A 15,911-nucleotide genomic window follows, 5' to 3' on the forward strand; every position below is an offset into this window, starting at 1 on the left:
AGCTTATTAACCAACGACTCACTTTGATACGGCGACTCCAGTTTCTGCCACAAATCCTTGGCTGTAGGTTCGCTCATCACGTTCGTCGGAATCGAATCTGTGAGACAAAGCCGAATCAAGCCCTTTGCTTTCCGATCAATCCGATCCCAGTCTTCAATCTCCTTTGGATCCGCCCTTTTGGAAGACGTCTCGTCATCCTTCCCCGCTTCCTTGCCCGATTCCCTTATCACGACACCAGGCTTCGCAGCAAATGGCCTTTCCGTTTCGATTGCCGACCAAAGATCTCGATCGCAAAGTAGATCCTCCATCTTCATCTTCCACAGATCGAACCGCGTCCCATCGAATTTTTCGATCTCAATCCGTGACCCTCCCGACATCTCCGATAAACCCTAATCTCTCGAACACAAGGCTCTGATACCAATTGAAAGGATTTATCGGAACCGAATCAGATGATCACACGGAGAATCGAGAAAAATTGAAAGACGCACAAGATTACCCAGGTTCACCCCAAGATTAGGGCTACGTCCCGCAAAGAGATTTTCACTATATTTTTCGGTTTACAGCCAATTCGCATATTACAATAATAAAACCGAGCAAAATATATATGCCCAAAAACGGGCTAAAAAACCTAAATCTCTTAATTCCACTATACGGGCCAGCTTAAATAAAAGCCCAAACCCGTAGAGGTTTCGGGGCGCCTGTCCCCGAACCCCCGCCCGCTCACCGGCGAGCGAGCGGGGCAGCAAATCCGGCCCGGGCAGCGGAACCCCTCGCCGGGAGGCGCCGCCCTCGAACCCCGCCCCGCCGACCGGGCAGCGGGACACCCGTGTCGGGGCGCTGCCCCGAACCCCCGCATCCCGCGCGTAGGGGTCATATGTCGTTGGGTAACACTTCGGTTTCCCTAAGCTCACGTGGGCGTACCCGGTGTGAGAAACAAGGGTCCCCGAAGTATTCGCCAACTCCAACATGGACGAAGTGCGGGTCAAATATTGAAGGGATCCGTGTTACGTGTGACAGAGAAGAAAGAAGAAAAAGCAAGAACCAAAGAAGGAAATGAATAAGGTGTGAAACACAAGGAGAAGAAGAGTCGGGAGGGAGTGTACGTGTATCAAGAAAGTATCTTCTCCGACTCTGGAGAGAGAGAGAGAGAGAGAGAGAGAGAGAGAGAGAGAGAGAGAGAGAGAGAGATGGAACAGTCTTGGACGCCCTCTCGGCTTCAAATCTTGGGAGACTCGGATGCAGAGCAACCCCTACTTGTGGGTTCTCGGATCTGGGCGAGGCCGAGCTCACCCGCGATGGCACCGCCCGCCTCGCCCGGCGACGGTGGTGTCGGTGGCCGGTGAGGTCTCGCCGGCCCTCGCTTCCGGTCCGAAGGGAGGAGGATGGAGATGAACAGTAAAAGGAACAAGAAAGAAAAGGAAAAAAGAAAAAGTAAATAAATAATTTGGAAAAAAATTAAAATATTATCAAAAATTGCCATGTCGGCGCCAATCGATTTCACGTCAATGTCGGCGGGTCAAAGTTAGCCGGATGGACTGAATTGATATAAATATAAAAGGTTTATGACTGAATTGGCACAAAAAAAGGTTTAGGACTGAATGATACAAATGTAAAATCTTTAGAATTGAATTGACAAAATTAAAAAATTTAAAACTGAATTGGCAAAAGTATAAATAGATTTAAGACCTTTTTTTGATAAATTTTCCATGATTTTTATAATTCAAGCTCTTGGAGATTACGCCCAAAAACAAATCTCTAACTGCACGTTCATTACAATCCCCTATATCTAGAGGACCCCGGAAAGTTCGCTCAAGAACGTCTTTTGCAGTCTCGTTCACGAAGAGAAAAACCAAGCCAAGCAAAAAACCACACATACCATCAATAAGAGGTAAATGGCCCTCCAACTCAGTCCATTTCTCATTTCCAATACCATGAAGCCACTTTCCTTTAAGTTGCCTCCAATCGCCGATCGCAGCCATGGATCTCCCAAGTCCATGTCCTCCTGCCTCGGCGCCACCCAGTGAGTTTTCGACACTCCCCTTCTTCGATTTCACTCCTTTTGGAACTAACGAAAGTGTTTGATTTAGCTTTCCTGTTGAATGCGTAAATTATATCTATCCTGGAGGATCGCTTTACAATAGCAGGAGCACGAGAAAATTCAGCATCTCTTGCCACAACCTTTTTCGGTAGCAGAAGTATTTACCGGTTCCTTGTTTGGTTCAGAAATGAAAAAACCTGCAGGCAGGAGACAAGCTAGGACACGAGTTATGGCTATCATTCTATCAATGCCGATTCTTAATTATTTGGTTCTTACCAATGGTCAAGGAACTTCTGTATAAACAGATTCACGATTCGACATTTAACTAGATCCAGCATCCAACTTTTTTTCAGGCTTGTAACAAACCATAAGAAATTTTACGTCCGGTGCAGGAAAGTTGAGAACGTCAAGAAGCCTTCCATTCCTCGCCAGAAGGCACATGTTCAGGTAACACACTCCATGCCGCCCGAAAAGATCGAAATATTCAAGTCCCTGGAGGGTTGGGCCGAGAAGAATGTCTTGGTTCACTTGCAACCGGTCGAGAATTGCTGGCAGCCACAGGACTTTCTGCCGGATGCCGCATCAGATGGGTTTGAAGAACAAGTTAGGGAACTTAGGGAGAGGGCTAGGGAAGTCCCTGATGACTACTTTGTTGCTTTGGTTGGAAGCATGATAACAGAAGAAGCCCTTCCTACTTATCAGTCAGTGCTCAATACATTGGACGGAACTAGAGACAAGACAGCTTCGAGCCTAACACCTTGGGCCATTTGGACAAGGGCGTGGACCGCAGAAGAGAACAGACACGGTGACCTCCTCAACAAGTATTTGTACCTGTCCGGACGAGTGGACATGAAGCGAATTGAGAAAACTATTCAACATCTGATCGGGGCAGGGATGGTGAGGTCCTAGCACTACTACGACGAACCAACATTAAAGTCCGTCAGTACAAACTCATACTCATATGCATGCAAATCCTTAGGAGCCGGAAGAGACACTGAACTAGATGTGGAAAAATGAATTCAAAACTCACATTTTAACTCATATTTAATGGTGTGGATCCTACATGGATTGCATTTAATTTTAAAAAACAAGTTTAAGTTGGTCATAAACGGGTTATTTAACAACTTAATGGGTCTTAAGTGCGTTTTAAATGGATCATAAATGGGTTATCTAATTATCTTAAGTGAGTCAAAATAATTTTTTTTATATTTTTATTTTCTGATTTATTATAATTTATTATTTTCTTTTTTATTTTCCCTTTTTCTTCTATGAAATCGGTTGAGGGTCACCTGTCGTCACAGGTGGTCACCTAATGGCTAGCCGGCAATCGGTTGCCGCCAATTGCCGATCATCGCAAGTGGTCGGTCGGTCACCGGCCACCGGTTGCTGGTTGGTCGTCGATCATTGCTGGTCACCGGGCGTTGATCGACGCTAGTTGCTTGCAAGTCGCGGGTGGTTAGCTGGTTGCCGATCGTTGGTCGTCATCGGCAGAAGGAGGAAATCCAACGATTTCATTAAAAAAGAGAGGAAAAAAAAATAAAATTTATAACAAAATCGCCAGATTTGTATTGTATGGAAATTAGTTAAAACGAATTAAATTGGTCAATATTTGTCATATCATTTTCGACCGAACCCAAATCCATCCTTTTGGCAGGTCTTCACCGAATGCACTGGAATCATTTTGCTTGACATATATGTCCATCGCACCTCATAAATTGTTGATTATCATCTTCCAATTTATGTCATGCCTCTGCAATTGAACAGTGATTTGTGCACATGGCTTTTATCTTCAAGAGTCATCCCACAAGAATCAGTTGAGAAAGATACCACTAAAATATGAGGCAGCTCTATACTTCTTGGAGCTAATTACCTTTTTATATATTTTTTGTCCTTTTCCTAGGATCCTCGAACGGAAAACAGTCCCTATCTCCTCTTCATATACACTTCAGTTCAAGAAAGAATGACATCTATTGCTCACGGAAATACCGGCAGGCTTGCCAAGGCACACGGGGACGTGAAATTGGCTCAAATCTGTGGGACAATTGCATCAGATGAGAAACGCCACGAAGCAGCCTATACAAAAATCATGGAGAAGCTCTTTGAGATCGATCCAGATGCTGCTGTCTTCGCACTTGCCGACATGATGAGAAAGAGGATCACTGTGCCGTCACATCTGATGTATGACGGTTGTGACGACAACATCTTCTCCCATTACTCGGCCGTTGTGCAGAGGCTCGGCATTTACACAGCAAAGGACTATGCAGATGTTCTCGAGTTTCTGGTGGGAAGGTGGAAGGTGGAGGATCTGACCGGACTTTCGGCGGAGCGAAGGAGAGCCCAGGATTACGTCTGTGGTTTGACTCCGAAAATTAGAAGGCTGCAGGAGAGAGCTCGGGAAAGGGCCGAGGAAGCACTCACTATTCCCTTCAGCTGGATTTCTGATAGAAAAGTGAAGCTTTAGGGCAGAAATTTGAGGTCGGAATCAGTCTTTCTCAAGCTTGTGCTCTCAAGATATTTAGATAACAATAAGAAAATCTCAGAGTCATGTAGGAATATTGCAGTGACACGATCTAATCAACCTATTGACTCTGTATATCCGCGTGTTAAACAAATATTACTACTGGACTGGTTTGTGTTAGTTAAAATGGTGCACGTATTATTGCAGTTGCTTATGTAAAAGATCTCCCCCACATTAAGTCCAAATATCTTCTGTGAACTGTACTAGGAGAAATGCCTGAGAAATATGTACTTAATGAACTTACGAGGTTTATGGATACTTAACGGCAAAAGAACACCTCAAGTGTCAATATTTGTGTACGGTGCTCACGTTGGTGTCAATATTTTTTTTTATCACTTAAGCGCTAATTTTTTTTTAAAAACAATTATTTAAGTGCCAACTCGGGTGAACTTGCTGAAATTTCTTGTCGTTGACACTAAAATGATCTTTTTTTTTTTTTTTTTCTGATTTGGCATTAAAGTGATCTTTTTTTGGATTACTTAAGTGTCAATTTTTTGAGAAATTATTATTTAAGTGCCAACTTTGGTGAGGTCGTCGGAATTTTTCGACGTTGGTACTAAAGTGATAGTTTTTTCTCCGATTTGACACTTAAGTAATCTAAAAAATAAAATATTGACATCAAAATGAGTGCCGTACTCAAATATTGGCACTTGAGGTGTCCTTATACCGATACTTAATCTTTGAGTTCTTAATCTTTGAAAAGAGAATAATGGACCAAGATCACTACTAAGAAAAGGAATAATCTATTGGGGTGTGGTTCTTACTCTCTATCGACAAGAAAGCACATGGTCTCGCTTTATATTATATCTTTCGCTTGTAATTGAGCGATGTAATATATAAATGCGATGTGCTAATTATAGTTGAATCATCTGCTAGATGTAGTCTTACTTGAAGGGTGAACCGGAATAAACTTTGTGTCTTCATTTCTCTTTCTCGCTTTTACGTTCTATTTCATTGGGGTTGCTCGCCGAATCCTAACGTCATAATCGTCGCTTAGCTGTTGCTCATGCATACAAGCTTCCCTGAAAATGTTGACATCCATCAGTTCGATAAAGTATGTTCTATGGCAACTCCGCAGCCTGTTGGACAATCTCCGGTCCTCGGATAGATCTCATTAGCAATCTAACCCAACTAAAAGACCCATTTCATTCCCATCAAAACTTTTGACAAAATCAGATTTCTAAAATCTTATAATCTTATGATGACATTTGATGCTCCCTACCATAGCCAAGCATATCGCAGAAAGGGTGTATATGCTCTCCTAACGGAACTTAAGACAGATGATCTCTTATACAACCTGTGCTGATGCTACATTTTGCAGCAACGGAAAAGTCAAATACCGATCGACTCAAGACAGGTGACATATGCCAATGAACTTCCACTACTCTTTCCCACTTGTTTCGCTGGAACGGCTCCACACGACAAACCCCCTTTCACCGAAAATTGAATCGGGTTCCGTGGCAATTCGAACGGGAAGTATCACGCATAACGAAGAACAAGAGCTGGAACTGATTACTCTAAAAGAAAGTAAATGCAGGAACTGGAAAGTTAGTTTGATAAATTGAATGAAACATTGTTTGTGCTGATGATCGAGGGTTCCTCTAGAACGACTCAACGGGGCTTAAATAGCCTGTTACAAAAGGTAACCCCACTTAAGCGTTTAATATTCAAATTAGAATTTGCAATCGCATATCCATGATTTTCGGCTCCATGATCATGTCCTATAATTGAATGTTCATCTTATTCTAAGCAGTTGCAACTCTTCAATTGTCACTAGACTCAACTGCATTTCTACGATTTTAGGCTCCTTGATTGTTCTCTACAATCGCACGTTGAACCTCTCTATAAACCATTCCGACTCCCTTTTGGGACTAATAATACAACTTAGCATGAGGGTTCAATAGGTTGAGTGTCGATGGTTTACAAATTTCATGGAATACTAAACAATCAGCACTCAAGATGGTATAGCAAACAGATCAATGTGTGTGATACTGGCAAGTAAATCAAAGTAAGATAAACAAATCACACAACGAATTACAGTGATTCAACTTTAGAACAAAGCCTACGTCCACTCTTAGACTAACAACTTTAATAGTGGGCGGATTCCACTAATAAGTAGCAATACAATTCGTAATTGGCTGGGTAGTTCCTTTCACTTGATAGACCACACTATCGGGATATAAAGACACCGCACTTACTCTTGTACACTTGACACTTAGATAATACAGTGCTAGACCAAATATAGAGAGAGATTCATGACAGGATCACTGACAATTTTGACCTTTAAGATAATGAAATATTTCACGTAACTAACTTCTCTTCTCAGAATCAATGGTCCTTTATCTATAGAAGTCTTCAATGTGTCCGTCGGAGACCTTCAGAGACGTTCAGCTAGCTGTTGGAGAGTCGTTGGAGTGTTTTCTCCCAGCATCGGGATTGCTCCTGTAGTCACTTCATAGGTTAGTGTAGGTTTCCCAAAATGGCTCCTGCCTTAACTGTCCTATCTTAAGAAAATTGTACGCTGCTTTTCTCATAGCTAACATGTTTTGTCCACTAGGGAATCCTGAGCTTCAACGATTATTTTCTGTACCATCAATGGTCTTTTCCCAATGTGTATCTCATTATCATCGGACCATGTGCATCACTTACATATTCTAGTGCACATTGTCGCCGGTGCAAATTGTGAGTGACTTAGCCAACTAGCTTCAGTGAAGATAAAACTGTTTGACACGTGATGCTGAGATTAATGAGCTTTTCCATCTTAATCGGCATTAAAAGGCTTCCAAGAACACTATCATCATTGGTACTTCCAAGTTGCCACGAGGCATCACTCTCATTGTTCAACAAGTGGCTAGACATTAGCATCTCGCCTTTGCGAATGGCTAGAACAGTTTCACTCCCTACATTCTATATGGTAATCATTAGTACTAAAGATAGTTTGGAAATCATAAAATACCAATGATGTTTTTCAACATTCCTTAATCGGCATCTTTTTAGTCTTCAATTTCTGCCTTCAACTCTCCATATGCCTTGTTGGGTTAGAGCAATAACGTGTGCCCAAGTGAAGGAGAGCTGGGCTAACTTGAGGGCCACGCCTGGTGGCCAATTGTCATTGGTGGCCTTTGAGGAATGGTCGGATTGCGAGTTCGCGGGTGGATTCCATGCCTTGTCGGCCTAATAAAAGGTGAAAAGCTTTGGCTACAAGGATTCGCTCCTTCATCCGTCATTTGATGTTCGCAGAAGTTCCTTTCTCTAATTAAGGGATGAAACTGTTTAGACAATGTCTGTTTGATTTTTATTAGGTCCACTCCTTCTTACGTGCTAATCGCATTGAGAACCACAGAAATTCATATTACAAATTCTCAGCTCTAATAGCATAATAAAAAAATGGATGAAGGGTGCCTCAAGTATAATATTTGTATACGGCGCCCACTTTGATGCCAAAATTTTTCGTTGGCTCACTTAAAGTGCAAAATTAGAGAAAAAACGATCACTTAAGTGTTAATGATGAGAGATTTCGGCCCAAAAATATACGTGACATTTTTATTTGAAATAATTTAGTGCCGCGCCATTTAAAATAAGTCCACATGGATTTTCTTTAAAAAATCAGTGCACATGGCAATTTTTTAAAAAAAATAAGACCACTTGGAATTTTAAAAAAAAAAATTCAACCCTAAACATAAAAAAGTTAAAAACTAAAAAAAAGAAGAAGAAAGAAAAAAGAAGGTGAGCGGCTATGGCTTGTACAGCTCTTGCTGCCACCGTCTTACCGTCATTGGCAATGGTCAGCGATGGGTGGGGGTTGGTCGGAAGGTGTTGCCAAGCCTCGGCCAGTGGCTGACAACCCTTGTAGACCGTTAGCAAGGGCTAGCAGATCTGAGCGACTCCAAGAGCCAAAACCAGTCAATGGCAAGCAAATTCTCATCATGAACGAAACCAATCAATCGCAAGGCAAAAGATCCAAGCAACAAACGAATCATGCACACATTTGATAAAATGTTCCGAGCAATAAATGAATCACAAATTCTTGCAGGAGATTTTTTTATGACTATGGGTGGATGTGGCTATCCTCTTATTGCCTGCACATGGTCGGCTCTTGGAGTCGCCCAGATTTGTTGGCCCTTGCTAGCGGCCGGCGACCCTGGCCGAGCCTCGGCGACCTCCACCGACCGGCCCTCACCCTTCACCGACCATTTCAGACGATGGTGGGGCGGTTGCAGCGAGGGTTATGCAAGCCTTGGCCGTTGCAACCTTCTTTTTTCTTTTTAATTTTTAGCTTATTTTTAATTTTTTTTATTTTTATTTTATTCTTTTCTATTGCTGATTGGGATCCTTCAACAATCCACGTAGATGCCACCTTAGATTTTCGGCAAAGCCAATCAAAATTGGCACTCAAATAATCGTTTCTAAAAAAAATTAGTGCTTAAGTGATAAAAAAATTTAGCACCAAAGTTAGTGCTTTATAGAAATATTGTCACTTATGGTGTCCTTCTACCTTAAATGACAATAGAGATTATATCTATATAAGATCCATTCAAATCTCGTAGATGTCACGACCTAAAAATTCAGAAAATTTACAGGCTAATGGATTATCAAGTTAATTATTTGACTAACCTAACTCGGACTCTCTCAAGTCCATACCAAATCGCAACTTGAGGTTCAATTAATTAACATGCAATGTATTTTAATTTTGGAGCCGCCACTAATCGTTTATGGTAGATCGATTAGAAACCTAAATAAAATAGAGGGAGAACCATTTTATTCCTACGAACCGGAGATTAAGAGTTCGGGGACTTGATTACGCCAGATTACTCTAACGCCCTTTCGGTACCATTTTATTTCATAAAAAATCATTTGAGAAGGCAATATTAATTGATTTTAACTTAAGTCACTAACAAAGGTTATCATGCATGTGCACGATCAATTAATGAACATCCAGAGTTAATATAATCAAGAGAGCATGCGCCACACAAATTTTTTTTTTTTTTCGATTTTTTATATGAATGCATGAAAGACTATACTATATATGATGCAATGTCGTGATGCAAATGCAAGACTAAACAAGATGGCATGCAAATTAAATTAACATATAAGTAAGACTACGGTTTAATTAAATTAACTACATGACATATTAATTAAAACCTAGACATGCAATTCTAATACGCAATATAAGCTAAAATGCAACATAATATGACATGGCAAGAAATAATGACATGGCAAAGATGACATGGCATGGATGACATGACAAGGATGAATGATTTTTTTTATATTTTCGGATGAATTAATTTCCTAAAATAGAACTATGTCAAAACAATTTTTATCTTGTATATTTTAGAGTTTACATTGACCTAAACCCTAATACCTAAACCCTAATATATTGAAGATATATTATTTTAAACATAAGATTCTATTTAAACATGCAATTTATATCCTAAGATGCAATCTAATCTAATTATTTACAAAAAGGATTAGATATGCAATTATCTACATGCTACTATTTTGGAGATATGCAATTTTTGAATATAGAAGATGAATGAATGCAATCTTTTTTAGAATTTTTGAGATTTCATCATACGACGGATATATTCTAAAAAAATGACAATCAAACAATTCAAATCAAATGAGGAAAGTGAATATGCCAATCAATGTCAATCAAGAACGTGGATATATGCCAATCAATGCCAATCAATGTCAATCAGGAAAGTGAATATGCTCTACGGAGGGAAGCCGCAGCCCAAGCTAGGGAAGGATCGCCAAGGACTTCTCTCCCGTTGTTCTCACGTTCTCTCTCTAATTTTTTAGTGAGCCCCCCTCTCTTTTCGACGTGAACATGAGTCTTATATAATGCTAGGTTTAGAGCTTGCAGCAAATATTTCATTTCCTATTTTGAGATAAAAGGATATCCTCAAAGAAATCTCAAGATTTGATAATAAAATGCTGAATTATCCTCCAATTTTTATTTTGCTAATTGGCATTATAAAAATTTTGGCTATAACAATGGGCTCAGCCGAATTTTGTGTGAACTCGGGTTCATCGCTCGTCCAATAAAGTCAATCTCGCACCGCCGATGCAGATAAATGCTAATGCAAATGCGTAAACATAAAATTGAGAAACATTAAATATGTTATGCATAAAAATTATTTTTGGTGAGAACTAAAGTTAATTCTCGTTTTTATAAAATATGACTGATTTAAGGAAAACAAAAATTTAGGTGTCAACAGTAGACAAAACATGTGTGATACTTCATCATGTACAATATGACTGATTAATTGGTAGATATTCTCATCTACATGAATTCCTAGATCTTAGGACTTTTCTCACCCCAAATTGTAAATCAAATTAGAAAATTCATTCAACTTAAGTATCGAAAGAGCGCCAATAAACGATATTGGAAGTAACTAAGTCCCCGTTCCCGTTTCTCTGGTTCCGTATGAGTCAAGCGACTCTTCCCACCGCCCGACGAGATTTCCAATGTACCTTCCCCAAAGATTGGTGGTGACTCCGAAACATGTACACTATACACATGTCATCCGACCGCGCACTAAAAGGTCGAAACCATATGTAAATCTCATCATTGTACGAGATGAAGACTTGGGAGAGTTCAAGCCGATCTATGGATCACCACGGATCAATAGAAATCAACAATCGCCTATGGCTCTAAATCCTCCTTCAAGGGTCACGACATACCCGAGAATTTGTTTTTCTTTATTTTTATTCCGTTTTTTCAAAAATACTATGAATAGCTATGAAACGATTTAAAATAAAAGATGAATAATAAAATTCACTATCCGCCAAAAGCAACAATCCCTAACATGAGCAATAGAAATTACAATCCACCAAAAAATAGAGAAGATGAGATAAGCGAGATTAGAGTTTTCTTTTTAATAGTAGCTAAAAATCGGTTCCAAAATTGATTTAGTTCCTAGGTACTTGGAATCGAGAATCGGCTCGGTTCCATCCAGTTCCCAAAATTTAGAACCGACTTCAGGATCGGTTTGAATGGGAACTAATTTCCGAACTTGTATTTTGAGTGGTCCGATCCGGATTTCGAGTAAATCCAGTCCGGTTGCACACTCCTAATGAGAAGCATGGTCATGCTTCGCAAACTCCTTAGACGTTTCCGTCCTCTTGTCGAGGGTAAGTCCCAAACGACTTAAAAAGTGAATATCAAATTGGTCACTAAAAGCTAATCCAAACATTTAAAAATGTGTAGAAATCTGAAAATCTATCGAAATATCTGAAAATCTTTGTCTTAATAACCGATGACAAAAACAAAAGAAGAAATAGAGAAAATAATGGAAGGGTTTAATTGGGCCAAAATAGAGAGAAGCCCATTGGCCCATCAATCTAGCCCTGGAAGCTTCGGTCCATGCGTGAGCCCGTTCGAGACCCAGACCAGCCCATCTCGCCCTGGTCCAATCCATTAGTATGAAGCCCAAACTTCGATCCACAGGCTCCTTCCAGCTCCGGCGAGGGGATTTAGGCTCGGCGCGATGAAGTTGAACAGGATCTTGGCTCCGGCTCTGCTGGTTCTCTTCTCCCCGTCTTCGGCTTGACGGATGGGAGGAAGATTCTCCATCGCTAAAGCTTGACCGTTTCTTCTCCTGCAATTGAAAGGGAGAACGCCTCAGAACCGAGAACACTAGAGCAAGAACTGGACCCGGAAAACTTCATCGTCTCTGATCAAGAGGATTCTGTAGCTTCTGGATCACGAGTCGACGCTAGCGTCCACGACTCGTCGCTTGCGATCGCTAAGGACGTCCATATTTTCCGGTCGATGGCCACCGTTGGCCTAACCGTGGCAGAACAGAGCAGGTAAAGTTCGTGCATAGAGAACTCGGGATTCTCTCGCGTGAATCGATTTCGTGGACTGCTTCATCTTTATTCCCCTCCGTGACCTTGAATCCTCCTGTTGCTGTCGCTTTAATCACTCCGCCGTCACCAGTTCTGCTCTCTTGACGCCTCAAACCGACAAAGCTCTGTACTTCAATCTCTGTTCAAGCTTCATTACCGGCACTAGTCTTCACAGCCAACCGAGCCCAGGAACTTCTCTTATAATTGAACAACCGATTTTGATCAGGATTCCTCGCTATTTAGGTAAATCCTTCGAACTCGGTTTCTGTCGCTTGTCGTGAAAATTGGCCATGATTGAGGATCCATTGATGATTCGAGCTTGTTATGATGATGTTGTGATTGTCTTGTTCTGAATCGCTGCTTCCACATTGCGTTTGATCTCTTGACTCAAACGTCTGCCATATATTTGTTGATATTCCTGAGCGAAGTCAGTGTGCTGATTTGATCTTTTGGCTGAAATGCCTATTATTTGTTTGTTAATATTCCTGAGTGAAGCAGTGTGCAGATTTGATAATTGTTCCTGCACCAGCATGTCTGGATGCTTGTTGCTTGCTCGCTCAAATCATAATATAAACGTCTGTCTCATCCATTCCATCTCTGATTTCTGTGATCTAGACCAATGGCCAAGATTTTCATAAATCATGTTTACCTTGTTTTAGCCTGATTTGATGGACACATTCCGTCTTCAATTCTGGTTTACTTTGTTAACTTTTCTGCTGAATATGGTTCACTATACGAAGCAAGTAAAATCTGCCATGAGTTGTATAGTATAACTGAGTGAGACATTGAAACGTGAGTTTCTTGTTTTGTGGTGATGGAGGAAACTGACAGAGGTCTTGAGTGGATTTAAAAATGTTTGTGTGTTGTTCTTTGAATTAAAGTGTGTGCAGCAGGGGACAAGTTCTTGCATCAACGGTGTTATGTTCTTGTGTCCAGTGGAATCACCGAGGGAGTCGTGATAATTAGAGTTTTAGCATATTCTGTCTGTGTGTTTAAAGCAGAGTATAGTGGCTGTTCATGTGATGTGTGATTGAATGGAGATTGCAGGAGTAATGGTGCATGGGTTTAGGATTGAGGAATTGTTTGTGTAAAAGGAATGAGATATAAGAATGAAAGACATGCATGTGGAAGAATTCATTCTCTGAAGTGGTAAAATGTTTGTTTAAAATGTGTATCTTTGGAAGTCCGAATGAAAAGGTTAAAAGGAAATTTAGAGAAGCAGAACTCATGTTCCGGAGGAAAGAGACTGACAAAGGAGGAAAGATGTAAAGAGAGAGAGAGAGAGTAAAAATAATAAAAATTTAAAAAAAAAATTCAAAGGTAGCTGATCATATGAGGTTGAGTTGAGATTGAAAGAAGCCTATGCAGCAAGAAATTGTTTGTTGTTGTATTCTACTAGATCCAAAACTCATCTATATTGCATAAAACTAGCTAGTTTCTGCTAATGCATGAGTTCATTACCAAAGTGAATATAGTTCGGGGTTGCCTCCATATGTACTTTTCCTTTTGACTTCTTGGTCACATAGCTCAGTGACAGGCTCTAATTTGGTATAGATGAGTACTTTTGAAATTCGGTATCTTCTCTTTTCAGGTTACACCAGTATGCTCTCTATCAAAGATATAGTTCCTGCTGCACTAAACAACATAACCACACAATTCATTCTTTTGGACAAGGGGAAGGTAGCCACGGAAGGCCAGAGCAAGACATGCTTGGCGCTTGTGGCCGATGAGAGCGCGGCTGTGCATTTCCAGTTTTGGGGTGAGGAGTGCGACCTGTTCAAGCCTGGGGATATTATCCGTTTGACCAATGGAATTTTCTCTTACAACAGGAACCATCTTCTGTTGAGAGCAGGGAAGAGAGGGAGCATCGAGAAGGTGGGCGAATTTACCATGACTTATGTCGAGACTCCCAACATAAGCGAGATGCGCTGGGTTCCCGACGCCAACAATTCTAAAAAGTATGTGCAGGAAGCTGTTATATCTCCTTACTCTCGTATTTTCCCTCCGATGCTTTGATGGTGAATGTGAGGTTTATTTGCTGTTATTGTTGGTTGCAATATATAGACAAGCATATGTGAGGTGTAGAGCCCCTTTCCTTGACCAAAGGCAAAAGAAACTTGTTTCTAGGATTGGTTTTGCTTCGGAAAAGCACTCAATACATGTGTTGAGATTTTAGTTCCTGCAGTTGTGTAAGAAGCCTTCTCTCAGTTCTTGTGTAGCCTGGCATTTGAAGGATCTTACTCTTAGGGATTCTGGAGCCTTTTAAAAAACAAAGATAATCATTTTGTTCACAGATCTGGTAATCTGCCTTGTCGTGACTTCAGTCCAGGCATCACCTTGTTCCTACACCTTTTTTTGAGGCCAATATGTTGCACAGTAGGTGATGGATGCAGTTACAGGTAATACTGGCCCGAGATTATCCGTCTCTCTATTGCCAAAAAAAAAAAATCGCCGATGTTGATTGTAGCCCCTTGCAAGTTCGAAATGCATTTCAAAGATTCATTGAGTTGTAGCATTCCGAGGATTACCCCTGTTACATTGGCATGAGCTTGCATGCTCCATCTCATGGCAAAACTGTCTGGGACGGTGGTATCCTAGGAACAGATTTGACGACCACTCACTTCCAATAATTTGGTCATGTCTTTGTGGCGGACTTTGAAATTTGGATTCAGATTGTCATCCGTGTGATAAAATCATGAGTTCTGCTTGTTGGCCAAAAGAATATGATGAGTTTTGCTCCCATAATTTTCTCTAAACTATTGTTGAGCACAATACTAAGCATGGGTACTGTCCCTTACGATAATTCTATATATTTTTTACTACTCCATTAGTTAATTAATTTCTAACTGTTAACGCTTTCCTATTACCATCTAGCAATGCAGATTACTGAACATAAGTGCAATTGAGTTATGGCTACAAACGAAATTACGCCTATGGAATCAAATTACTAATTATGGGCGCAACCGACTTACGACTGTTTCAAGTGCATTACTATGTATTGGTGCATTATTTGAAGCCGTTTTTCTCATTTGTATTTTTTTTTTTTTTTTGGGTAGTACGGGGCCGATCCCACTAATATATCCAATAGTTCGACTATACTTTTGATTGTTTTGTCCTATAACAAAAAATTTTACTTTAACTATTTTCTTAATGATCACTTGGATCATTTCGAAGGCTATGTTTGGGAGCTAGGGGTGAAGAAAATTGGGAAGTACACCAAAGTTGAATTTTCCCACACTCCCATCTCACAAAAGATTTAGATTTATTCCAACTTCCCACCAAGTTATCTTCCCCTCCATTTTCCAAACAAAGCCCGAGTGAAACCATAGGATGATCCTCACAAAACGACAAACTCAGATCTGTTGAGAACCTATTAAGATTAACAATTATCTGTCCTTTAGAAAAATCTCGCTTTTAATTTTCCAGAATAACCAACAATTGAGGAGCAAGAGGGGGAGAAGAAAAAGGAAAACAATTACCAGCTGATTTAATCCTGTAGCG

The 15,911-nt window shown here is 40.6% G+C and overlaps 2 protein-coding genes across 7 annotated transcripts; both read left to right on the forward strand.

Annotated features, from left to right (window-relative positions):
- Nucleotides 1-1,884: 1,884 nt before the first annotated feature.
- On the forward strand, nt 1,885-4,499 carry LOC115756720 (stearoyl-[acyl-carrier-protein] 9-desaturase, chloroplastic-like). Of its 2 annotated transcripts, none has more exons than XM_030696599.2 (3): nt 1,885-2,020; nt 2,431-2,935; nt 3,939-4,499. In XM_030696599.2, exons 1-3 carry the CDS (start codon nt 1,893-1,895, stop codon nt 4,497-4,499), a joined length of 1,194 nt encoding a protein of 397 aa, XP_030552459.1. In that variant the 5' UTR covers nt 1,885-1,892. The 2 variants fall into 2 exon arrangements, with proteins under 2 accessions (XP_030552459.1, XP_048136798.1); XM_048280841.1 differs by having other exon boundaries at nt 1,885-1,996; nt 2,392-2,935.
- Nucleotides 4,500-12,028: 7,529 nt separating this feature from the next.
- Nucleotides 12,029-15,163, forward strand: LOC115756731 (SOSS complex subunit B homolog). 5 transcript variants are annotated; one of them, XM_048270955.1, is made up of 2 exons: nt 12,029-12,653; nt 14,002-14,673. In XM_048270955.1, the coding sequence occupies exon 2, from the start codon at nt 14,013-14,015 to the stop codon at nt 14,424-14,426; it is 414 nt and encodes a 137-aa protein (XP_048126912.1). In that variant the 5' UTR covers nt 12,029-12,653; nt 14,002-14,012; the 3' UTR covers nt 14,427-14,673. The 5 variants fall into 5 exon arrangements, with proteins under 5 accessions (XP_048126912.1, XP_048126916.1, XP_048126914.1 ...); XM_048270959.1 differs by lacking the exon at nt 12,029-12,653 and adding an exon at nt 12,660-12,981; XM_048270957.1 differs by lacking the exon at nt 12,029-12,653 and adding an exon at nt 12,660-12,847 and having other exon boundaries at nt 14,000-14,673.
- The last annotated feature ends 748 nt before the right edge of the window (nt 15,164-15,911 follow it).

The sequence above is a fragment of the Rhodamnia argentea genome, chromosome 1, assembly GCF_020921035.1.
Source record: "Rhodamnia argentea isolate NSW1041297 chromosome 1, ASM2092103v1, whole genome shotgun sequence".
NCBI classification, from domain to species: Eukaryota; Viridiplantae; Streptophyta; class Magnoliopsida; order Myrtales; family Myrtaceae; genus Rhodamnia; species Rhodamnia argentea.